The sequence below is a fragment of the Apteryx rowi genome, unplaced genomic scaffold (genome assembly GCF_003343035.1).
Source record: "Apteryx rowi isolate R43461 unplaced genomic scaffold, aptRow1 scaffold_100, whole genome shotgun sequence".
Lineage (NCBI taxonomy): Eukaryota > Metazoa > Chordata > Aves > Apterygiformes > Apterygidae > Apteryx > Apteryx rowi.
Window position 1 is genome coordinate 1,219,075 of NW_020447198.1, and position 26,396 is coordinate 1,245,470.

The 26,396-nt window shown below is 45.8% G+C and overlaps 1 protein-coding gene across 1 annotated transcript in view; it reads right to left on the minus strand.

Annotated features, from left to right (window-relative positions):
* Positions 1-21,047, minus strand: part of FAM129A (family with sequence similarity 129 member A) — a 47,643-nt gene extending 26,596 nt beyond the window's left edge. The window contains exons 1-5 of the mRNA XM_026062711.1: positions 20,973-21,047; positions 11,368-11,532; positions 10,040-10,171; positions 9,333-9,447; positions 7,498-7,665 (exon numbers count right to left, since the gene is read on the minus strand). Coding sequence (XP_025918496.1) covers positions 7,498-7,665; positions 9,333-9,447; positions 10,040-10,171; positions 11,368-11,532; positions 20,973-21,047 — 655 coding nt within the window. The remainder of the gene's footprint in view (positions 1-7,497; positions 7,666-9,332; positions 9,448-10,039; positions 10,172-11,367; positions 11,533-20,972) is intronic.
* Between the last annotated feature and the right edge of the window lie 5,349 nt (positions 21,048-26,396).

The following is a 26,396-nucleotide window of genomic DNA, read 5'->3' on the forward strand; positions in this document are numbered from 1 at the left end:
CAGCCAAGTCTGAAAATGTTGCTCCAAGAAAGAATTACACAGAGCAGACATATGCACACCATCTAAAGTATTGCCTTTTTTACCATTATCCCCATTTCTTGTGCTCTGCGGTGCTTAGGTCCACCTAGAGCCACAGGTAAGCCAGGAAGGGATGCAAGTTAGATAGACCGTACTCCCCATGAGAAGAAAACAGGGGAAAGACACAGCTCTGCGTCAGGAAGAGGTCGGTCCCTTGACCGAGTCTCTCACCACTCTCAAGTTAGCTTATGGGCATTACAAGGTTTTTCCTTCCCTAGAAAAAGGAGGGAGACATACGTGGATGTGATGAATCCTCAACGGGTAGGACATCTGTTCACCAAGGCAGCACTCAGCCAGTGTCCCATGACACAGATACCTGAACTCTTTTCATGACCTAGCGCTCTTCTGCAGGCACATGGATCCGGAAATCCATGCTAACCTTGCTAATTAAACTGCCCAAAAGGAGATTTCCTCCAAAAAAAGCTCCTTGCAGTGAAACACGGCACAGAAGGAATAGCAATGGGGCCATGGAGGGGGAAGAAAAAGTCCAGAGATTCACAAAAACTATCAACAATTTGCATTTAGGCCTCTGCAAGCTTCTAAGGTAGGATAATTACAGTTTTAGTCACCTCGTAAGCCCAGTGCGCAGTGCTTAAAAGGCAAGTAAGATAGGATCCTGGCCCAAGAAGCTTCCAAAGCTCTCAAAATGCCAAGTTTGTCCTCTGTTTGAATAATGTCCAATGTGTTCCCAATAAAAAGCCAACAATGTGACAGCCCCAGAACTGCCGTGCTATGAATATGTTTTGCAGCATGTAATTTGTAGGATACTTCCCAGATAAGTTATTTTTTTCCTTTTCATTGGGATGAGTCAAGTGAAATTGTGATTGAACTCACCTCCTAGAGCTGACGCAGGGAGAGGAGTCCCCAGAAATTTCTCAGAGACTTCGTCTGCATTCACATAGCCCCTCTTCGTACTCCGCATAGTTAGAGAGATGGTAATGTGGAGAAGGATATTTTCTCGAAGGCAGCATGAAGGTGATGGAGCACAGAAGATAACCTCACTGATGCCCCAGGCAAGGACTGCCTTGGAGAAACCTCAAGTGACAAGAGAGGCTGATATCTGATATAGTCTAAATATTGCAAAAGTCATTAAGACAGGGAAGTGGAACCTTATTTTTGAGATCCTTAGCTTTTCTAGGAAAGAAAAAAACAGTTATATATTGTTCTCATTTTAAGCTTTAAAGTAAGCTCAAGTGAAATTGAAAAATCTAAGATCCTCTTCCTCCTCTGTTGGTAAATACATTTAAATAAAGTGCTGCCATCAAATCAGCCCTTCAGGCCACTGCGCCCCACAATAAAATGGGAATTTTAGGAGTTGTGAAGGACTTCCAGTCATGCCTCAACCACCACATTGGGAGCTAGTACCATCATTCGACACRGTAACGAAAAAATGTACCCCTGGCTGTTATAAACCAGCGCTCCTGCACTCAAAAGGCAGGCCAGATCATCCATGACTTTTAGAAGCCAACACTGTGATGATGACAAGGAGGGTCATGGTAAGAAAAATATGGTGAAGGTGGCCCCAGCCGAGCTCCATGTGTTCATTTTCCCTCCATTTTCGTTCTTTTATGAGGCTCCTCACCACCGTCACCACAATTTGTCCTTAGTTTAAACTAAAACAGTGCTAACAACATATGTTGATGCCATTACTACTCAGATGTGTACAGATCTACTTAGTACCAAAATAATCGTTTCTCACCAACTGAGAACACTGACCTCTGGGACAATATCTGGGACATTCACACAGCCTCCTGGTATCTCATTTTTAATACGAACCTTGGCTAAAGCAGTAAATTGTCCAAATATGTTCTTCTCTCAAAGAAAGAGTAGCCTTGCAAAACCGGGAGATTATTTAACCGAACCACATTAAAAATAATGGAGTAAATGAAATGTTTTTAACACATGCTGTCACTATCATGTCCATGTACTTTTAAATATGTTTAGTTTAATAGATTCTGCTACTTCAGCTAAAAATAACTGAGCCACTTCCTTCCATACTGCCCTATAACTCAACGACAACTTCTTTAAAGAAATGAAAAGCTTTTGAAACTGCAAGTATCACATAAAATTATACACAGATGAAGACCTTAGCTCTGTATAGGCTTGAAAAGAACAGGTTTTTTGGAAGCAACAGTGACTGTTCAGCAGTTCTTTCCTAGGAACCTAGGAACAACTCAATTAAGGCAAAACTTAGGGAGGGGAGGCAGAAATTTCTTCTTCCTGCTGCCCATTCTATCAGGAAGTTTATAAGAAAAGGGTAATAGGATACATATTTATTCTCATACGCTGTTATTCTCCTGAATTAATTATGAATCCTCAATAGGGAAACAAATACTGTAGTATGTTTTATATAATGATACAGTATTTTCAGGTAAAAAAATTCTAATGCAGTCGGTCATGCTAATTATTTACTAATACCATCAAGCCCAGATGCTGTCAACGCTTCCCAATGAAGATCAGATCAGAAAGCAAGAGCTCTACAGTAATCCTTCAACTTGCATCCTCTTATGGCAGCTATCTTTTGTTTTGACACATTTGCTATTTTAAAAATCGTGGCGTTTCAGAGCTGCATACGAGACACGCAGTTTTCTTTAATGCAACACACTGAGGGCCTTAATTACGAAGCTGTTAGCACAGGACGGGCAGTTACGGAGGGAAGGAAGCTTTCTGATGGACCTTTTGTAAAGTAGTTTTGAGACAGCAGCAAGGATTACATAGGAGCGTCTCTGTAACGAGTATGCAAATTCACCGTGATCCTTCTTCTCCTGGAAACAAAGTTATACAGCCATTAATTTTAACAGGAGAAAGGTCACGTACTGGACGGTTAAAAAGGAATTTTGAAATATATTTGACTCAAAGTCAGCTAGAAAAGGGAATGAAATGCAAGGATAGTTTGTTAGGGCTTGCCGAATCCAGTAGCCCAGTAGACGTGAGGCTGCTGCAGCTCTCGGTCCCCGGGTCCAGCCCGTAGCAAGGCTGAGAGGTAAACATACATACTATATATATATATATATAGTATGTCATATGGAGTGCGTATGTGTGTATATATATATATATATATATATATAGTATGTCATATGGAGTGCGTATGTGTGTATATATATATATATATATATATAGTATGCCTGCCACCCAAAGTCACAGACAGAAAAAGCACACATCACTCTCACAAACATGAACGGCATGGATGGCCCGGTCCTGCTCCTCCTCTCCAAACTCATCAGGATAGAAGTCCTCTCATGGAATATACACAAATACACATATATTCCATGATAGGATGCAGCTATATTGCATACAGACGTCACACGGATCCCGCCAGTAGCTGGCCCCAGAGGCCGCGGTCTCCCCAGCTGCCGGCAACGGGACGTGCACGCGCCCGAGGTGTGCAGCCCGGCTCCAGCTGCCGGTACCCCGACCTCCTCTCGTTGCATCTCCCCCACCTTCGCCCACACACTTCTGCACACGCAAGGGAGAGCACCCTCACCCAGGAAGACAGTCGGAAATGGAGTTTAATAAGACAGGACAGGCTGCAGCGATCAGGAGCGGGGCTTGACGGCACAAGCGTCCTGACCAGCAACCCGTTCACACCCCACCGGCCTCTTTTCCGCCCTTCTCCTCGCCTTTTCCCACGCTTCTTCCTCCCCAGGCCAATCTGATCCCTGTCTTTTCCCACCTTCAGTCCTTCCCCACCCGGATCGCGAGCTGATCCCTGCCTCGGAGAGCCCTGGGGCAGCCGGCGCAGGGTGCTCCCTTCGCACGGAAGAGGTGGCTGGCGGGGGGGCCTTTGCGCTGGCGGAGATTAGCCCTTAATCCCACGGCCTCACGGCTTAAAACCCAAAAAGCCTTTGGCCTCCTCTCAAAATCCCGAGGCATCGCGAAAGCCAGCTGCGCAGAACGACTACAGCGATCAAAAAGGGAGTTGCCCACATGAATCACTGAGCTGGAATGATCTCCATACTTAGGTTAATTAACGTTCAGAATCAGGCTGAGGCACAGAATCTAATCCAGTTCTGTTAGAATATTTTTAATACCACGACCAATCATGTTCTGATTGGTTTAGGCACATCTTAAAGTTTTCAAACGTGTTTTATCTGAACTGTACCCAAGAAGGGTGCAAAAGATCTACGTAGTCCATTGCTAACGAAGGACATCAGCGTCCCTTGGAACTGCAAATTCAGCAACGAGTATAAAGCCCTATGGACACAATAGGAAATTCTGGGAGGTAGGAGAAACCCGCAGTCCATCTCTCTGACTCATACCTGCAGGAAGCGACCACTAAATCCAACGGTTATTGTAATTACTCTTCTGACCGTGATTTCTGACCAGAAAACCCAGAAACACAGGCTGGACTTTAAATTTAAAAAGAAGGACTCTAAAGAGAGGAAATACCTAAATACCAGGGCAGCTCCCTAGCCAAGACCACATGCTGATTCACCAAAGTTTCCTCTTCAGCAAGCAGCAGTTAGCAGGCACAAAAGGTTTCATGCAGCTTCCTGGGAGAAAGCAAACATTTTAACCAAAAACGCCTTTGAATTTTTTCCTAAAAAACAGCACCATGCGTTCCTTTTCAGAACTCCTAGCGACAGTTTATAGAAAAGACTGCAAGGCAACTCTTGACCAGACATTACATCTGTCTTTCTCCTGCCCTTGCCAAAATCCGCCCTGGCAAAAGCTAACATAGCACTTTTTAGAAGAGCAGGAGAGAGCGGTGCCTTAGCCAGCGCTCCTTATCCCACTAGACCCTGCTCTGCTGCGCAAGGTTTTCACTGAGCTATTTCTACATGCAATTAAACTTGCAGATGTCTTCACACCTCTTTTCTCTTTTCAAATTTTTGAGGAGAACACAGCTAATTTTCATATCAAGAGCTTTATTACCCATAATATTGCTGCACATGTCTACAACTTTCTGAAGTTGTTCACATGCCGGGTTTTTGTAATGTAATTGGTTCCATACAAACTTTAAAAAACAATTATAAAGTAACATATTTCGGTTATGAGAGAAAGAATATAAATCAATATGAAGTCCTTTAAATAAAACTCTGAGAAAGTTCTTCAAGGACAGAATTAAGGTTTTTGAGGTGCTGGTCAGTGATCATTTTTCCACCCATAGCATCTAAGTTTCTAGGAGATGGTATAATCCCACGAATCCAAGAAAATAATAGTTTGCAATTCCTTAGCTATTAAAACCTATTCCTTTTTACTGGTGTAACAGTAGATGTTATTCCAGATTGTCTTTATCTACCAGTTAGTCTGTTGAGCAGAAAGAATGAGCCTTGATAAGGGCACTCTAATGTCATTAAGAGTCTTCTATCAGATAAAAACTTGACTGCAGGAAAAGTCAAGGGGGATAAATGCTGGAACAGATGCGTAAGTTAGCAACAGCTGAGCATGAAATATAATAAAACACAGACTCCGAGGCCTTAGAGATGGAAAAGACCTATGAGGTCATCTAGTCCCATCTTTTGCCAATTCAGAATTGTCCCCTAGAGTGATGTGCTGAACTTTAGCTAAAAGGAAAAAAAAAAAAAAAAAGCTGCCAAAAGCTTTGTCAGGCCTGTTACACTTGCTTGAGAAGAGGGAAATGAAAAATCCAAGCCTCGTGAAAAGGCTTCAAGTCGTGGAAGACTTACAGTGCCAGGAAAACTTGACTGCATCCCCATCTCCTTCCCAAGCTCCGCAGCTCCCTGCAGAACAAAGAGAGTGCTTTTCCAAGGCTGGAGCACTTCTACACCGCGCGACCGCAGCTGCGAGGACAGACTGATCAGAATGAGAAGCCACGGGGCAAACTTGCCCTCGAAGAACGCTGTGGCAATACAGGTTCAGCTGGCAGCTGTACACGGACTATTGATTCAGTCTTTATAGACTCAACCCATGTGAAAGCGCCAAGCGAACGTGCGTTCCTCCTAGGCTGAGGTCTTCAGCCTACGTTAATCTCATCATGAAATAGCCCTTATAGTCCCTGCCACAGGGTTTTTGCTTACCGTGGAGTTTTTGCACCTGAGCCACTTACCCAGGTTTGTACACAACGACCCGAGACAGGAAGGCAGGCTCCGGCTCACTAACCTCCGCGAGAGCTTGCAAATTAGCCGAACGGGGGGACCGCGGGCGAGGGCATGGCACCTGCTTAACAGCAGGACAGAGACTCCTGCGGTGGCCTCCAAAGGACGCACCTGCTGCCAGCCACCGCAGAGCACTGCGCAAATAACTGCCTATCTTAGGCGACTGGCTAAATAGAATAGTTTTTGTTTCCATAACGGGAACCGAGTCTTGACGGAGGCCAGGATTATCTTTGGCAGTGGAGACATGGGAAAAGGGAAGGCAGCTGACAAGGATGCCGAGAAGACGGTATGAGACAACTGTCTGAGGGTAATGGGGTGAAGAGGATGACAAGGAGACAGGAGTGACAGCTAAAAAAACACTGGGAGACACTGGAACTGCAAGTTAAAACGACTGTTGACACACTACATCGATCTACAAGCATGGGCTTTGGGGCCCAAGCAGCTGAAATTGCTAGAGAAGTTACTGAGCGTTCTCATCTCCCAGCAAGGGCAGGAGGAGCAGACGGGACTCAGAAGTCACAGAGAAGGCATGGAAAAGCCTGGAAAGGCATGGAAAAGCTTGGACACCAAATGGGAAGTCAGATCAGCTTGATGGAAAAAGAAAAACCACATCAGGCCTTTCATCTGAAAGACAGGAAGGCACTTCTTTGTCTGAAGGACCCAGCTCATAACTGCTCTTCAGATTCCATGGCAGCAAGGTTGTTTTTATAATCCTAGCAAGTCCCAAGTTTGTTTTTTAAAAGGCTTTTAGTCTTGTGTACTCAGGAAGTGAGATTTAAAACTCACCAGTACCATGTCTTACGCACAATTCATATCCCAACTACAAGGCTTAACCGTAGCTGAGTGTCTGAGTTGCTGTCTAAAGAAAAACACTCAAAAAACCCATAAAATGTTTGACTGCTGGTGATTTATGTTTAACATTACAGAAACGTACTGGGAGACTACATTCCTTCAACACTGCACAAACGTGGTCTGCTACACCTATGATGCAGGTGTCAAGCTTGCAGATCCAGGTGAGAGTTTGACCCACCATATTTAGTAAACATTTCATATGATTTTGTATCATGATAACAGTTTTAGATCAGCCGACAAAGAGTGGAATACCACTTTCAAAGCAATGACCACGTTTTGTATCCAAACTTAGCACACTACAGCTCAAATCCAGCTTAACCTAGCTCCTAGCAAAGCAAGAAGGAGGGGTATGCTAATGTAGGCCTTCCTCAAGGCACTGAAAAACAAGCATCTTTCAAAAAAAACCTTCTGTTTTTCTTTCATTCTTCTACAGGATAATTACTGCAATCGGCCTTTAAAGCCGCACCAGGGTAAACGGTATGTAGCAGGAAACCATTTTTGGACTCACCGTGGTTTGAGTGTCTCACGCAATCGTTGAGCGCTGCGCTGAACTGCTTCTGCGCTCCGGGCTCCGGGAAGCAATAGTAGCTGTGCCTGAAGTACGGCTGCCACAGGTACACGGGAAACTCCTTCGGCAGCTGGACAAAGGCTTGGGCAGCCTCCTTCTCGTTGGAACCTACGCAAAATACAGGTACCCTAATTTAAAATTTACCCGTGTCTCGGGATTTTCACGCCGCGCAATGGCTCTTTTCCTCTTCTAGTGGCAGCAGAGAAAGAACGGTTAAAACAGTAGTTCTTTGCAAGCAGGAAGGTATGACACATGAAAAATTCAGGTTTTAAACTTGGTGATCTCCACCTCGATCCAAGCAATTGGCCCCTGAGGGGAGGATGCAGCCTGATACACCTTGGACCTGCAAACTCAGCAGGCACCAACCACCTCTGCGTATTACATGGCAGCAACCTGGCATGCTCTTACTTTGTATTCAAGCTAGATATAAAATACACACTTTTGGTAAAATTGTCCAAGAAACTACTGTCAGGGCGAAGTTTACAGCTGTCGAGAATCAAAGCTTTTGCTGGGTTGTATCTGTGGGGGAACAAAGAATCAGTGCTTTTGTCGGACCGTAGCTGCTGGGGATCAAGGTTTTCATGGCAAACAAATAACTGGGCAACTCCGGTCTCCTCCACACAGCGTGTAGAAACAAGTCACATTAAACCTCGCAGGAACAGCAGCTATTTCCCTAGCTCTAACGTTTTCAAACAGAAGAACTGCAACGTTGCCTTTTGAGTTGTCATTTCAAGTTCTTGGAGGTAAAGCGAAGAAAGAGCAAAGTACCTTCAAGTCCAGCTTACCTTTGAGTCTGAACTGGGTTCCTGTGCCCATGGGCTAGTGTACAACACCATTTAAGGATCAACAAATAAAAATAATTTTGTTTCATACTTTGCATCAAGTTTCCAGCCACAAGAAGTCCCTCCCAGCAGAAGTCTTGCGGAGCCAAAGCTTCAGCATTATACAGAGGGGCAAAATGGCCATAAGAGAGGCCATCTGCAGAGGGAAACCCATAGGAAGCCTACAGCTGGCATCGGGCCATCCCACATCACCCCCTCAGTGCCTCCACTTGGTGTGGAGTGGTAGGGACCCCCAAGGACACGTCCAGTGTCCACTGCCTTCTGCCAACCGAGGCCACCAGCGCCACTTTGGGAAAGGGCGCAGACAGGACACCTCACAGCAGTCACAACCTTGAGTAGTATGAGACAGGACTTCAGAAAAGGGGAGGATACTGCTCTACTTGTGCCCCTTATCCCCTTCCTTACGTGGTCCTGAATTTTCCCGAATGGACTCTGGAACATGTGGAGATCAGGTTCCTTAAACCCAGAATTTTCTCCATTTTCACGGACTGGGGGTGGGGACAGGAGGAATCACAGCGGTTCCAGTTACAGAAAAAACAGAATCAGCAACATTTCCTGCTCTCTCTGCGGGACATATTGTCAAGTGCAAAACAACACAGGCGACTGACTTCTAAAAATGGAAACAAATAAACCAGGAATATGAACAAAGCACTGGAAAACAGTATTTTTGAGCCCGCTTCCGGGTTTGCTCTGCAGACCTTCCAAAGTGTTTGTGTATGGATATTGAAAACACAGGATCCAGTATTTTTCCGAACATTAGTTGATAGCATTTAGTGTGTACATCCATTCTGGAGCTACATTCTGACTCACAAAACTTGCTGCGTGCATCTTCTATTACCCCGTTTAAAAATCTTGCCTCTAAGTCGGCCAAAAAGAGGATTGCGTAAAGAAAACAGCTTGAGGTTTGGCAATTCAGCTTTCACCAGCGCTTACCAACAGGATCTGGAAAATGTTTATCAGACAGCAAATTGTAATCTTCTTCCGAAGTTAGTACTTTGCCTCCTGCAGGAAGAATGTGATATTTAGGGCTGGCTCCTTTCTGGTACGCCTGGAAAATCAAGATAGAGGCAGTCAAAATAAAGACTGAAGGACAGCGAAAACATAAAATAGACAACTCACTGACAAAGCTAAGGCATGCGGATATTCCCCCAAGGGAGAAGTTTCTCTCCGGCTGAATTTCAGATGTATTCCCTGGACATTTCAAATCTGAAACCTCTGTAAATGTCAAAAGCATATTTAAAAAATGCTCTCAGTGTTTATCAGCCACGATGGGGAGCTGGGGAAACAAGGGCAGGGAAAAGTATGAGATTTCCTCCCCCGCCACATTTGTTTGATCTGAAGGCCAGAACGAGTGTGACTACCAGCACCGCAGCAGGTGCCAAACACAGAGCTTCACTGCGGCCAGCTCGAAGCAACCAAAAACCCGCTACTCAAAACCCAGCTCCAGAAGCACGGCCACGTGTTACAAGGACAGAAAAAATATATATATATATATATATATGTATATATATACACTGTGTGTCTGGGGACATTTGCGCTGTTACTCCTAAAAAAAAAAAAAAAAGCAGCAGCTGCCACATATCAGTTTGATATCGGTTCATTGCGGAGCGTAGAAGAATATAACGGGAAGAAGCGTTTACCTCTTTGGTCTCAAAGCAATCCACGGTATAGTCATTTTTGACCACAACATATCTGTCCTTCCACTTCTTCAGGTCCTCAGCAAAATGCAGCACCTCTGTTTCATATAGGACCGTCCCAGCTTCCACCGGGGGCTGCAAAGACGAGTTACTAGATTTGAAATTACTTTGGACTAATGGCCACTGTGCAGCTTTTCCTTCTACGTCTTCTTTAAAGTTACTATGAGGCCTTTGAGTCTTCATCTGCAATTTGGAGTCATAAACATCGCACTGAATCAGACACTACATATGCAATCAAATTCCTCTGGCTCTTAGGCAGCAGAGAACCTCGGCCTTTGCAAACCCCTCTCGGTTTCTGTGACCGAGACAGTCTTCTCTCCTCTTCAGGTGACGTGCTGAATGCAAGTAAGAGGATGCACGCTTCATTATTTCCAGTTTTCCACTACATGCTAAAAAGCATTTCACTGATGCAGCACAGAATTTTATTATAAAATAGTAAATTATTACATGCTTCTTTGTAACACTTTGGCACCTGTGCTCTTATAATTTGACATGCCTATATTTTTCTGAAAGACAGGGCTCTTCTATTATCCCACTTCCTACATGCCACCTCTTTGCTTTAGCCTCTCCATTTCACGAATGTTATCTGTGATTTCATACCGATCCAACTGAAAAGTTTAGGTTTGTACCTCTCCTTATATTAAAGTCTGCTTCTTCGCCTTCTCCTTTAATAAAGAGACTTTCGTCTCTCTTTTTGTCTCCTTTCCTCTAATGAAGAGCAGATTTCCATAGCTCGTTTCTCACTGTTATCATGTTCCTTATGGGACCCTGTGGGATTCTTATGGGATGAAAGGGTTAGCTGAATTTCCCACATAAATTTCTGCCCTAAATGTATGATCTCTGGCCCAAGATTCGTATAAACTCTTGCAATGATCAGGAAGAAACTAGCTTTTGTCCAAGTGTCAAACCGAACCTTGCCGAAAGACATATTCTGCGCCAGAAATGCGCGTGAAGGTTCTTCTTGTCCTAGACTGCCCTCCCGAAAGGTGTCGATTGGGAAAGCATCCGAACAAGGACAAATTTCCAAAAGTAAACGTTAAACCTGCACCCACATGCAACTTTTCCACCTAAAACCTAATGAAACCAAATCCGGCATCTGCACACGCAAACTTGGTGTGTACGCCTGGATTGTCTAAAAATAAGGAGACGCGCAAAGCGTTCTACGTACGCATCTACTGGGCATTCGAGCACCCAGCGTAAGGACGCCACCGACACCGGCGCCGCCGTGCCGGGAGAGCAGGAGCGCCCGCCCGGCCCCCGCGGGCTCTCACCTTGCTTTTCAGGAACTGGGACTGCGAGTCGCGGTGCTGCTCCAGCTCGCGCTGCACGTGCCTGCAGAAGGCCACGGCGTACTGGCGCCGGTAGTGCGGGCTGAAGTTCTTTATCACCGCCTCTGTTCTCCCTGCAGCGGAAAAATTAACCGTAGTTAACGCAGGCTAATTGAGAAGCACGGAATCGAGTCGCTGCCCACCCAAACCACAAGGCGACGGCGCCAGCGGGCGCTCGCTGCGGAACGGGTCGGGAAACCCTCGGCCAGGCGCTCGGCGCTGCGGTGGCCCGAGCCCGCGGGAAGCTTCTCCCAGGCCCGAGGGGGGCGTTTTGCTCTCAGCCTCGGACGAATAACTCAGTTTTATTCAGCCAAACGCAGCTGTGAATCTTGGTCTTAACAGTACGCAGGAAACACTGGGTTTTGGACAAACGGTTTCTTTCTGGCAGTGACAAAAGAGAGCAAAACACACCCCAAATCCATTTCTCTAAGCAAAGCTGGTGTCTTCCTCTCCTGTGACACACCGCCGCAGAGCAGCGGATGCTCCGGAGTAGATAAGGTCTTCAAAGAAACGTATACACAAACGATACTGGATAATGGTTAGACCTATGTTTAGACCTATCAGCCAATTTTAGCACACAATCGGATTCTAACAACGACTCAAAGCTCCTGCAAAGGACATTTTCTAGGCTTAGGCACTGCAGTCTCTCATTTGTTCTCACGTAAACAGATATTCAATCGTGCTGCATGAAACACTTCTGCTGATCCTGCATTGCCGGCTAGCCAATTCTGCGATGAAGGTGCCATTGGCAGCGTAACACCTACCTACAGTCTAATTTCTGGGAATCTTAAAGCAATGGACAAAAATTAACTCCTTAACCCCATGGAAGAAATGAGGCTCTGCTCTACAGACAGCAAAGCCAAGCTAAAAATTAAAGAAGTGACACTTAAATGCATGGCACAGGGAGTCTGTGGCAACGCAAAAAACAAAACCTGGATTATAATCTAGACCTCCAGAATAGAAACTAGACTTCCAGGTCTGCTGTCCTGAACACTGGGCAGCAGTCCCTTTTTAACTTGCGCTAAGGAGCCCCGTGACACGGGTGTTTTGGGAGCAGAGAAGCATAATTTAACTTTGCAAAGGATTTCAGTGTTTCCAAAATTTTATCTTGTTCTGCTTGGGGGAAAAAAAAAAATCACACTTTCCGTATAAGACAAAAGATGGTAGTTTCCAAACCATGAAACCTTTTGCATACGTGGATTCTTAAAGCAGGATTGGCACAAAGCTTTTCTGAAGGGCCAGACGGGAACTCGCAAGCAGCAACGTAGCTCTCAGGGTTTTGTAAAAGCCAAATCACCTGCGTCATATGATGATTTTCCCGGACTGACAAACTCCTGGTTTCATTGCCAATTCTCGTGAAAAACGGGGTTTAATCATGGGTGCAGTTCCCAGAATGTCCATGCACTCTCACCTTAAATTATTTTAAAGATCACACTAAATACAGCTAAAAAAAAAAGAGAAGCTGTGGATCATGCACAGATTTTGAATTTGATCAGATTTTGAAAGTGCTCGTTCCAGGTCCAGCTCTCCCGGGCTCCCGGTGCAGGCCGTCATCTGTCCACGCGGGGCAGACGCCCGCCAGCCCACGTCCCGGCGGAGAGGAGCTTCCCGCGTGTGCAAGGGCCGGTTTCAGCCCATTTCCCACCACGGCCTTTTCTTTCCCAGCTCCCAGGGGCCTCTGAGACACCGGACCTAACCTGCACCAAGCGAGGAGCAGATCCGATGCCCCTCGGATCAAGGGGAAGCTCAGTACTAGCTGCGAGCGGGAATACAAGCAGACGTGATGCTTCGCTCCCTACGTCAATTCTTTTGGTTTACAGAAGACGGGACTACGCTATCCGAAAATAAACACGGTGGAAACAGCGACGGGCGCTAGAAACGCTTCCCACGGAACGATAACACAGGGTAACGGCAGATAAAATGCTTCGAAAAATGAGTTCCCCTAATTCTTTTCCAAATTTAGTGCGGCTTTCTTAGCCAGAGTTGTTTACATGAAGCAAAGCCAACTTTCCCACTCGGCTGGTTTGGCAAGAGCGCAGCTCCAGCCCTGATAAACGCGCCCGGAGACCTAACAGCCAGTGGGATGTTTACACGAGTAGAATATGAAATTAGATCATCTCCAAGATGATCTCTACACGAAGCTGTGCTTAGAAACAGCAAAAAAAAGATAGCGATGGGGGTTGAAGGATTTCTGCCAAACTGCCGCGGCCGGGCTCCGTGCGTGCAGCTGTTCGCCCTTTGCCAAGAGCTCAGGCCATGCTGCAGAATAAACTGCATTAACGCTCCACGATGCATCGCCCGTTTTACAGGGCAGCGCGTGCATTCGATCGCAGGAGTTGAACACGAGTTACGACATATCTCTTAAGAGCAGAAACAAACGTCATTCCACTTAGAAACGAGAAACACATGCCGGTGACCCCCCTGGGAAAAGGGAAAAGGCAGACTTTCCCCCAAACTTGTTTAGCGCTGATTCTTCGTGCTGCCCCTCCAAGTTTGCTCTGTAACTTTTATAACATGGCAGCTTCCTGGAGCCAACGGAAGGGATAAGGGACTTTGGGCAATCACTTATTTTTAATTCACATGCCTCCTCCCCTTGCACTCGTCCTCAGCTCTCGGTTTGAACTGAGGAATCCAGACGGAGCCCCAGGACAACTAAAGAACGAGGGAACTGAACACGGCAAAGTCTTCTTGCGTATTCGCTTGTCCGCGTTCTGCTCCGGGTGAGGTGTCGGAGCAGCTGCCTTCGGCGTACCGAGGCGCGAGGCACCCGTGCCGGCTGCTCGGAAGCAATCGCAGAGCCGTTCACAGAACCACGTCGCAGCCTGTGCCTCCACCGAGGCAAAACACGCCCTCCAATACCTGCCTTGACTTTGGGGGGTCTGCCGCTTTTATTGAAATAAGCATGTTGCGTGCAACTTGCAAGCAATCCGGATTCGTTAACAATATGCTTTTCTCTGCAAGCAAGCAATTTCCGCGGCAAGTCTTCATCAGGAGGCCCCTGACCCTTATCACGCGCGGCAGGGCTCTCGTACTCGGTGCCGGCTCCCCTCCAGGGCCGCCTACCTCCGCATCGCTCCCGGCGGCCCGAACCGCCTGGCAGGCGTTACCGCGGCTTTCCCTCGGCCCCGAAACCGCCGGAAAACGCCGGCCGGGCCAGCACGCACCTGTGCCCGGGGTGGGAAAACCCCCAGAAGCAGCTGAATTTTAACCTGAAAACAGCTGCATTGCAACCCGTGCAATCAGCGCTCGCGCTTAACGGGGAGAAACGAGCCCAGCGTGAGCCAAGGGCTTGATCAACGCCGCGGCAGAGCAGCTTATCATTAAAGCTGTCAAAATTCTTCCTTTACTGGTGACGGGGTTGGAAGCAACAAGGCTCTGTCTAGAAACCATTACTCCGGGTGAAATTCGGGGAGAATAAGGCCCAATAATCCATTATTTATAGGCTTATTTCCCAGCATCGGCAAAACTGGGGATTTAAGACAGCGAGTGAACCCAAGCTGGCTCCCGTGAAGCTAAAATAGGCTCTATATTAAACCAATTTGGTGAAGGTCAATGTTTTTCCGCCTTTTTTAACTCTTCACCACTAGTCCAGTGTAAGTCAACCTAAAAGTAAACAGACTTCTGAGGACACCAGTTTTTCCATTAATGCATCACTTCTAAGTGCTGTAGCAGAAGGCCATTAGCCTGCGGTAATATTTTACTCCTTTGGCTCCCATATATATTGAAAATGAGTAAATATCACAATATTTCAGTTAGGCAACGTGAGAAAAAAATATATCTAAAATCAAGATTCATCTCTGAACTAAATCAAACATAGGCCTCAAAGTAACGGCACTTATTTTAACAACGTTTTCAATGCCAGGGCCTCATCCCTTCATTTTATCTCGGGAAATTATTTAAGCCCGTCTTGGGGGTCTTCCTTGCCACCTGGAGCCCCCAAACTAGTTAAATATAGGGATTTTAACCCAAGCGACTGACATGGCGCAGGTTTCTGAAGCCTAAGGCCATATACATCACCGGCATATCGGCCGTGACCGTTTTCCCAGTTTTGGGTGTTTTTCTTAGCTGGCACGTGTTGCCCAGAGGAGCAATAGCGGAGGCAGCCCGCAGCGCCGCCCCTCCTTCCCATTTCCAGGCTCCGAGCTTGCAAAAGCCTTTCGGAGGTTGCAACACGCCAGGCAATCTCCTCTTGCGGTCTTTTGACACATTTCTTTCCTGGTAGATATATATTTTTAAAATTGGGCCTCTGCTCTAGCATGCCAGGAAGTGCTTTTAACTCGAAACCATAGTGACAGCTGTGCTACAAACTTTATTAAACAGTGAGGGGGAAAAAATAACACATATGTACTTTAAGCAGCAGAGACTTATTTATGCCTAATAGGCACAGCAAACCACGTAAGCCTTAATGGATGAAAAGATAACTCTGAAAACCACAGACCAAGCTCACTGCTGTTCGCCCTTTCTTAAAAAGGGAAGGCAAATTAAAAAATAATTACGTTTCTAATCAAACTTTATATTATGAGGAGAGGATTATGTAAAATGCAGTTTACATTCTGAGGTATTTCTTTTGCTTCATCTCTCACTTGATACAAAGTTTGGACAACAAAAATGGGAAAACATTTCATGTGGAGTGCATTTTTAGTCATTTCCCTCAGGTTTGCATTCATTTCATGCAATAATACTGCAAGACTAATGCAAGTAAGACTAGAGGAAATTTAACCACGCAACATTTTCGGGGAGGGGACGAGAGCACTCATTTTACAAAAAACAGAAGATAACTGGATAAAAAAATGCTGCCACGCAAAATACTATATTTACACGTGGAAAGAAACAGTTGCACGTATGAGAGTATGTAGAGTCAGGCATCGTTCACGCAACGAAAAAGCCCCTTTTTGTGAACGAGCCCTTCGTCGCCTGTCCGTGGAAGATAATATCCCCTGGGCAGCAAAACGCTTCCTCGTCTCTCCTACGCAAAGTCGAGCAAGATCACGACCAAGCCCCCAGCATTTCCAAAGCTCTGGAAAAGAAGGAGGCAGAATGATCCAACTATTTTTGTTTTGTCCTTCTCCTTCGCGCATTTTGYGCGAAGCTGAAGGGAACCGACCAACTTCACGAACCATTCCTTACTCGGCAGAGCTCAGGCCTCCGATTCCTTCCAGGCTAAAGTTGGGACCTGTTCAGTAAAATTTGTTTGCTTCTAGCAAATTCAGAATTCCTTCCAAAGGTCAGTAATTTTATCCTGAAAACGGTTCAAAAGAAAGAAACAAAACAACCCTCAACTTTCTGCCATTGCAGTAACGACAAGGGGAAAGGATTGCCTTGGCATTCACCTCTGCTCTTCCTAAAATCAGCCAGTGCCAGCAATCGAGATCCTAACAGGTAGAAAGAATAGTCCTAGTTTACACGGCCATAGGCTAAGGGAAGAAAAGAGAAAAAAAAGGAAAAAGAAAAACTGTGATCAGAAAGAATTTGACGTGAAGATAACGGAGGACAAATGTAAAGCAATGCTTAATAGTCACTCCTGCGCAAACGCTGGGGTTGAAGATCTAATTACTTTTTGTCCCGACAAACTGCTGAACGCCGTTTGTTTTCTTCTTCAAACTTCTAYTTTTAGCTGTAATTCGCAGAATTGCTGGAGAGCGCTGGACTGAGCTGCTCACACGGCACGCAGCCGCAGCGTGAAACAAGGGTGGTGGCACACRGCCTCCCGAGACCGAGGTTCGAGGTCTTTCTTTTTCCTCCACAGAGTTGGTCTCATCTAATCCTTGCTTATATCTGGAGGAAAGAAGCTCAAAGGAATMACAGTAGAGCTACTCGTCAACCCGCCAGCTGCCACACGTTCTTCTTCCGCCGGGACGCGCTTCGCTTTCTCACGGGGCCAGGAAAGCATCGCGGAGCAGACCGGCGGGTAGCACTTGTGCTGGTTTCCTCGCTTTCTGAAAAGGCTTCGAGAGCAAAAGACATAGTCAGCTACCGTATCTTTTAAGAAACGTGTGTTTGGGGCTTCCAGCCTGCTCTTCCGTCTCAGTATTTCAATGCCGCTTCCTTTTCAGAAAAGGAGCTGCCTCATTTCCTCCCCATTGATCTTCCACGTCCAGAYGGGCTGGTGACAACACGACGCGACTTGAAGGAAGAAAAAAAACCCCAACAAATCTAGCTCACCTTCTTTCGGCATTGCGTTTGTACAGCAAGGCTGCCTGCGCTTGGAGCACGGCGTGGAAAACCAGCCCGGCGCATTGCTAGGAATGGGAAACGCAGTCCCCGGGACGCTCCCGGGAACCGAGTGGCTGGCGAGGAGCCTCCTTACAGGGAGGCTTACGGGACCTCGGCGCCCCTCCAGGTCCTCAACAGGGCATCCACTACCACATTTGTAAAATATTGTATTTAGAAGACTGGGAAAAACCCACTCCCAAGAGTGCAGCATGCAAGAGCTGTTAAGAGCAGAAAAAAATATTTTCGTGGTATACGATACCTTTCGTGTAATAGGACAAACCTGGCAAATTTATGCACATCAGATTAAATTTTAATTTTCTGATTGCAAAAGTAATCATTAGCAGTGCTACTTGAAAAATATTTAGCTCTTATCTACTCAATTATATTTTAAGCACAGTGTATCACACAGCTCATGCCACCGGCAGCTTCATTCACGGCAGAGGAGAAAGGAGCTAATGGCTTCCCCCTATTGCAAGAGGGGTCACAAAATCTTTATATTAATGCTAGTTTTCAAAACAAAGGCAGAACAGACTCTGGGTAATAATAAATAACTATGGGAATGTGGTTTTGCTTTTCAAAAAGTATACAAGATATTTTTGGTTTGTGTCTTTCCCCAAACTCTTCAGTTGAGCGATCACAGAACTTAAAGGATAATCTATTGTATAATCAAGTTGCTTCTTCAGCCTCCTCAGGGTTGCTCTCTGCAAAAATCTTCCATAAATCCATGTAAATGTACAATATCCACAGAGTAACACTCTATTTGAATCGCATCCAAACTTGAATTCCTCCAGAGGCTGCCTGCATTTACTAAATACAACCAAATTTCAAGCCAAGTTTGCATTCTTTCAATAGTGGCTTAATGCATAACTTCATTTTCTATCTTAATTTGGGTTGATGAGACTCACTGGTCTGATAGTACTGCATCCCATGATGAGAAATGAATTCCAACAAAACATTCCCCCACCTAACAGTATCCAGCGTAACTTCAAAACACCCCCAAGAGTGCTCCGTTCCACTTTGCCCTTTGGGAGACTTTTCTACCCCTTAACATTACTCCTAAGGTCTTCTTCCAGTCTCTAACGTATAGTGCAATATTCTCTTCCTATTACTCATACAGTAGCACAACTTCTTGGTACACCAGGGCATTACTTCTTTGTTATTTACACTTTTAAGCATTGCTGAGCAATTATTTCACCAACAGTTTCAACCGTCGGTTTTGCATAAACCCACCAGCTTCTTCATAAAAACAAGCAGGTTCTTGGTTAACTGAAAAAGCAGACCAGTGAAAATAAAGAATAAATAAGAACAGGCCAGGAATTCTGGAAACCTTTTTGCAAAAAATGCAAATGTGATTCATGGATTCTTTATAATTTCCAATGCAAACGCATGGCCACTAGAAGACGYAGTGTTCAAAAAGCACCTCTTACGGTCTCTGCTCTCCACGGAGCTTGACAAGCAAAGATGACTGTCCTCTTCTTAAAACTTCTTTCCAATCAGTAACAAGTTTGGATCCGTGTATTGTAACTATTTCTCTTTTAGAAGTGTCTCTGTCACTAAAAGGATAGTATACATGGCTGAAGATTCAAAGATTTTTCAAAAAGTGACTTTTCATGCCTCCAGGATGAGGCAACTTCTCATGTGTTTTCAGAGCTGCTGGAAACCCCCAGCCTCAAGGAGTGGCGATTCTCCAGCAGCTCTGAAACCGAGCCTGAAGTTTAAATGCCAAATGAAGTTCTCAATATTATAAATTTCATTTGGATTGCTAAAAATACCTGTTTAGGGTATTTCGAAAGAGCCTTCTGTGAGAAGACATAAAAGCATCTGATCTTGTCTCATATAAGAATGACTAGGACAGAGCAACAGGAAGCAAGTTAGAAGAGATAATCCAGCCCAGGCTTCACTGAACAGATACCCAACCGTGTCTTTTCCATCCCATTAGTTTCTTAGGGTTCCTCTAATTTGTAAAATGCTGTACCTTGAAAGAAAACAGACAGTTATAGTATATACAGAAACACGTAAGATACARAAGTAGAAACTGCCAATGAAAGCCATTTACATAAAAGTAAAAAGTCTTTTAAAKGTATTATAAATATCTTCTTTTCAAAACTACTCTGGAAAATTCATTTTTTTAAAGCATAAACTCTTCTTTGCTTGTCTACTGTATATAAATTACACATTATTTGGTTAACATRTTATTCTGTCCAGAATAATTACACWTCAGAGAGAYGCCGAATAAGCTAATCTTTAAACTCTACAGATCTAGAAAAAGATCTCAAGTCAGGTTTTATGAATATAGAATGGCGTCAGCTGACAAATATATGGGACAGTCCATATTATTGCAGTTGCAACCAGGAACCACATGAATCAACATTATGGGCTTGTTTTTGCATTATTCAAGACGACAGGACTTCTGAAGGAGAGCAAGAACATCTTCTCTAATCGTGAGAATCAACCATAAAGATGCAAGAAAATTAGCCACACAACATGGTAAAGAAGATCCAGAGTATGAGCAGTAGAGCATTGAATCAGCACGCGCTTTACTGGAAGATTCATAGGGTTTTAGAAACCAGATAGCACTTTTTCTGACACTGTGAGAAGCAACAATGAACAGAAACACTTGGGTTTACAAAACAAAAAAACCCAACCTAACGGGACAGGACTGACAAAGACATATTTTCAGCTACCATAACCATTTTGTTTCAGACTTACACCAGACAAAAGCTATTTCAACAGGAAAACCTGTCTTAGCCAACAGCTGGAAAACTCATAGCCTTATTCTGGGAGGAAAGGGGACGTATCACTTTTTACAGATGCCTCCCCTGCTATCATCCAAAAGGCGTTTCGGCGAGGAACAGAGAGACGGGCCCCATCTCAGCCGCGGAGTCTACGTCCTCCCAAGACTGCGCGCGCTCCGCTCTCGGCACTGCGGCAGCCCGCTCTGCGGCACGCAGCGATCGCCGCCACCCGAGCCAGCCTTTCGCATGGCACCTTCAACTCCAGCATTAAATTTCCTTTTGGTTGAGCCTCTCGGAAAGCCACGGSCTCCTTCCAGACGCCGCAGCTGTCGGGGAGGCTGGACGGAGCTCAGCGCCAGYGCCCGGCGAGACCCGCCTGGGAGCGCGCCCTCGCAGGCAGCCTGGACCTTGGCTCACGGGCACGAAGCTACCACCCGCCGACGCCGAGCGGTGCGGAGAGCGCGGCAAGCTTGCAGCTGACCACGCTTCCTGCTGCCTAAATATTTAAGGCACGCTAAGGAAGAACCGTGCGGCAAGACGAATAACGAGCAAACCACAAGCTCTTGCTCAGAACTGCCACGTGGGGCTTCACATTCTTACCGACACGTTTGTTTTTGTATGTTTGTTGATGTTAGCAACTGCCTCGTATCTCAGCGTGGTATCCATTTTAGACATCCCCGTTCCGGTACGAGATGTGCTAAGCGACTTTGTGTTCTTCCATACGTAAGGGAAGTCAGTGATAAATTCAGATTAGTGCCTTCCYTGTTCATTCACTTGGGCCCAAACTTCTCACCCCAACAAATCTTAGCGCTGCTTCCCATTTCGCGACTTCACTTGATCATTTTTCACTCTTTTAGCACGTGTGGAGGAGGAAGACACACTTGCACTTGCACAGCGTGGCCGTGGCTGCCAAGGGATTACCATAGGGAGATCAAGCCCTTAAAGCCCAGTCTCTACAGATGWAGTCCCCTAAAGAAGCTGCTTCTGCTTGCAGACCTCTGGTCTGTTCTTCCCCACCATGGATTTGGCTTACCATGGGTTTGGGGGGACATCACCTGCAATTAGCTTGCTGCTGGGCACCCCTCGCACTTTCAGCTAGAGAGCACTTGAAATTCAATGAAAGCAGTGATAGGGAACAATAAACTACGTGCAATGACAAATATGCATTTCTCCTACAGCTTCCGAGGAAACGCAGTAATGAAGACAACTGTATTTTCCAAGGAACTGCTACGCTAATGCAATATCCCATGGTCACCCTTCCGAGGGCACAGAAACTACTTCTCATGCAACCAAGCAGGCCAGACCATAGGAAAAGCAATGCTGCGTAACTAAAATAGTTATCTCAACAGGTATGAGGGAAACAAGCCAAAACACCAGTCAAAAATATGTAATGTGGTAAATGCAACCACCAAAGACTGGTGAACTGCTCAGCGTGGTATTTATGCACTTGGCAATAGGAACCCACATGGCTGAAATGGCTTTGTATTTCCTTCCCTGCTCTATTTGTAGGCATCTCCAAGTTTAACATTAATTTTAGCCCTGACTATGGTATCAAAACAGTACCTAATTTCTTAAAATAAATACCCCTCAAGCTAAAGAAATTTATTATATTCCAACATTTTTCTAGTGGTTGCAATTATGGGGATTTTGACATGAGATACTTACTGACCGCCATTTCCAGAAAGCATTATGCACCTAAAGAGGATTAAAGTTTTATAGATGCCTTTGATTTTGGCATCCCAAGGGAGAGGCGCTCAAATCACACGTCAGTCAACATGGACACCAATATCCTTTTTATACGTTCCTCCATTCTGTGTTTGATCAACAGGCTAGCGGCAGTGCTCATTAACAGCATTTTCTACTTAACACATCATTTGCTTCTGTAATTCAAAATGGTTTTGAACCGACGGGAAATCAGTTTCTGCTATTAAATACGTTACGACGGCTGAATCGAGGCTGTGGAATACAAATACCTCTCACATACAGCTCAAATTTAAACTAAGCTCTTGGAAATGGGAAGCTGTGCCTGTTCTGTGGCTTTTTAGCAGCTCTCTCTAAATCGTAACGTACAGGCTCCTGGGCTGTTTGATTTATACCACGAGCTGGGTAAATGGACAAGGGGGCTAACCTAGCTTTGCCTCTTGCTTTGGACAGGAAATTCTAGATTTCTGACACTGATTTATTACGTTTAATATTGAGGTGGACACATGGTCTTCATTACAGAATGCACACTTGAATTAATCCATTTAATGACTCCGGATTAAATCCTCCTGGGCAGAACATACAGGTTTGCTTCACTGGATTTTTGACTGTTTATCATTTTTGAACCAAAGGACACTCGACCAACTACTGGCTCTGGCCAAGCAAAGCTTCCACGCTGGTTATAGTTGCACAAGGTGAAGACACCTCCTGTGCCTACCCACCACTCCTTTTTGTACATTTTAATGCAGAGCAAAGCCTTGAAGCTCCACTCCACGAAATGCCAGAGACCGGCTTCCTTTGTGGGTTGTATAAAACACAACCCCCTGTGAGCAATCCAGCAGCTGTATTACTTTTGCATATGGGCTTTTTCAAGAGCACGCAGCTTTTTTTCTTTAATAATGCGTCATCCCTTCCTCCAGACACAACTTATCTGCCAATTCCAAACTGCAYGGGAGGTGGACGTGCCTTCACTGCGCCTGCTGATACTTGCTACTTCCAAATTTTATTTCATGCAACGCTTGGTTTTGGAATAATCCTTTAAACATCACTTTGTAGGCAACTGGCATAGTCGTTCCTTCTCCAACAGCAAAGTGCAGCAACAGCATGGTCACACACGTTGAGCCTTGCTGCCCTGCTGAACGTATCCCACGTGTAAGAGACTGGACAGGCCACGCCGTTACGCTTGCGGATTTCTCACCTCATATTTTTGGCTAGTTTAGTCTCCTCCCTCAAACCTCCCATTCCAACCACACAGCAGAAGTTCTCCGGTCGCTGGCTTTCAGCGCTCCAAGGTCCTGCAGAGTTTCTCGGCCCTTGCTGCAGCTGGAAGCAGGCTAAAGGAAAGGCCAGCTGATCTCTGCTCGCTGCCCGTGCCCGGAAAGCCCACTGCAAATGAGCAAGCTTGGCAAGCACAAAGGAAAGAAGGAAACAAATACGAGGCCATTTTAAAAGCACATGAAAATCAAGAACTTCCAGTTGGGAACTGCCAGAACTCCTGGCGCCTCTGAATCTTTAATTCAGTCAGTCCCCTTTGCTACTTGCGTTTGGAAACAATTTTAAAKGCATCATTAAATATTTCGTTTTTCTACTATAATACTACCTCCCTCGGTGCAAAGGATGAAAGGTGCTTGGGGAAYAAATCAGGTTTGCGAGCAAAAACAATGCTCGTCACACCGTAAAATTCTGACTGCAATCCAACATCTTTTCCCCTCCCAAAGCACCATAAAAATCACAGTCAACTTAAATCGGTTGCTAACCTGGCCRATTTTTGGTTGATCCTTGCAGACACATCAACACAACCCTCCCATCTGGATACCTCCTGCCATGAGCACTCCCAAACCTTCCCTAACCTCGGACCTTCCTACTCTCAGTATTTTTGCTGCTATTTCCTGGGCTAAGAGCAGCAGTGGTTAAAGCCGTTTTTCTTTATAATYGCATCTGAAAATACCGTCTTATAATCCACCCCGTACGGCACCTGCCTCATTCGCTGCGGAGGTCTGAACGCTTTTCTGATTTACAGGAGCGCCGAGCGCTCACAGCCACGGCTGAACTCAGCAGGAGGTCAGCTCAAAATCGAGGGAGAGCTTGGAAACGGCCAGTTCTCGGCAAAATCAGACACTGGGCTTGCCAAGCGGACCACCCGAAATTACAGCCACCGTTCCCCAGCCCCTATCACTGCATCTTGGCAAGAAGATCAGCTGAGGAATGCCTGTAAAGCCCTTTGCAGCCGTGGCGGGCTCGGAAAACCAGGAAATCTCAGGAGGAAACAAAGCCGGGGCCTCCTCCTCAATGAAGCCAATGGAAAGAAATCCCCCCAAAGCTGCCTTTGCACCCTGCTCCCCCCGGAGCGCCGTCGGTGAGGTTAGGAGCCGCGGACCGTTTTAGCTGACGCGGCAACCAGCCCCGGGAGAAAGTGGCCTTGGCTTTGCAAAGCCGCCTCTGAAAGGGTGAGGAGACGCAGTGAGCTGCGGGTTTCCCTCCCCTTCCCGGAGAAGCCTGGGCTGCTCAGCAGAACCTCTGATGAGAGCAGAAGCATATTTCCTTCGGTCTCATTTTCCAAACTACCGCTCATCCCTTCCAGCCGAAGTTTTCTCACAAACGCATTCCGCGGCGGCCGTTCAGCACGGGAACTGCAGCCCGAGCGGCTGGCGACTGGCAAAGCCTCGTTTGCAATTGAAAACAGGGGAAAGCGTCTGGCAGCCTAAATTACAGACAATGCTATTACTTCATACAATACTCCTAAAAGTGAAAAAGCCTTTTTTTTTTTTCCCTCAGACCCTGCCATTAACTCCTTACCCAGGAATGATAAAAGCCTGCTCCCTTGCTCTCGTGCGACCACTAAGATAGGGAATAGCAAGCTGCAGCGAAAGCCGGGAAGACTCGAGGCAACGGTCACTTAAGATGCTTCATTCCCCCTCCGCCGCTTCGCAAATCAGGTCTTTGTCATCAACCCCGTTAAAAAACCCTGCAGAATCACAGCACAAATTCAACTGCGGTTTCCTACAAAGGAAGCAAAAGATCGCGTCAAGCTATAAAAAAATCCATCATAAGATAAGAAACGAGAGGGTTTCTAAAAGAGCACTACTTAAAGGGCATAGGAGAGCTGGCTGTACGCGCCGGGCTGGCAGTGCTCCCTTTTGCACATTCGAAGAAATTATGCCCGTGCATCACTGAAAAAACTAACGGAAAGYTCTTTGGCAGGCAGCGAGTTCGCAAATACCGCCTACGAGGCCAAATTTTTGTGCTGGGATCTCGAGCGCRCCGAGCTGAAAACCAGTAGCCGTTCCAGGAAGGTATTACTCAGGCGAAGGAGCCACCTGAGATCCCGGGCAAGGCATCTCTAGAAACGGCCTGCRTGGACAAAGGAGGCTTTGGAGCTCCACAAAAACTGCTGCTACCTTGATCTGGGGAACGCAAACCTTCGTGGGAAATCCCAGATGTTTTTATAATATAAAGGAGTTCTGGCTATTTCTTGCTAAGGTTGACTGTGAAAGCATTTAGGGACCACTAGTGCTTAAAGGTATAGCYGGTCTCTGCCGCATGTTCCAGATGTTAACTCTGTCTAGCCTGGATGAGCTGAAACAGTTTAGAAGGTCTGACACTGCTCTGAGAACTGGTATACACTATTTTTCACTTGTTCTGGCATTCCATGGTCCCATTTTTTTCATTTCTCTGGACCTGTTTTAGCGTTGTGTATGTCGCCTGCTTAGATGGTGAACCACCGGGCTTGTCGGCGGCTGTCTGCAATGTTGGTTGAGCCTGCGGAGATCCCAGGGCTTGACCATGCACCCACCAAAGTCTGCAGCAAAGATCTACCAATGACGAGGGTCAAGCTCTGATGGTCACGGGCCACCTCCCATGTTTACATCTGACCTTAACTTATTCAGCAGAAAACTACTTGAAAGCCGCTTGACTAGTCTGGCGTTGAACCCTTTCTTCTCAGAAGCTCAAGCAATTTCAATAAGCCTTCATCTTGCTTTTATGTAAGAGTCGGCCTCATGTTTCATCACTGTCCTTTAGCTGCAAAAGCAACTAAAATGCATGCATGTGCGCTCAAGAACTTGAATCCACTTTGCATTGTTTTTAAGTGCTAAGAGAACAGAATGTTTATTGTATCCCAAGGAAAAAGCTGTAAAAAGAAACGCTGTTGTACTTTGAAAGCAGCCATGACCGCATTGCTTATGAATATCATCCTTCCTGATCTAGGCACCAGCTTTTCAGCCGCCACTGCCCAAAGGCATCAGCAACAAAGCTGCTTTAATCATCTGCGAGAAAATCTCAGAACTTTCTTTTTCCTGCCTTCATATCGATAACATTTCTATC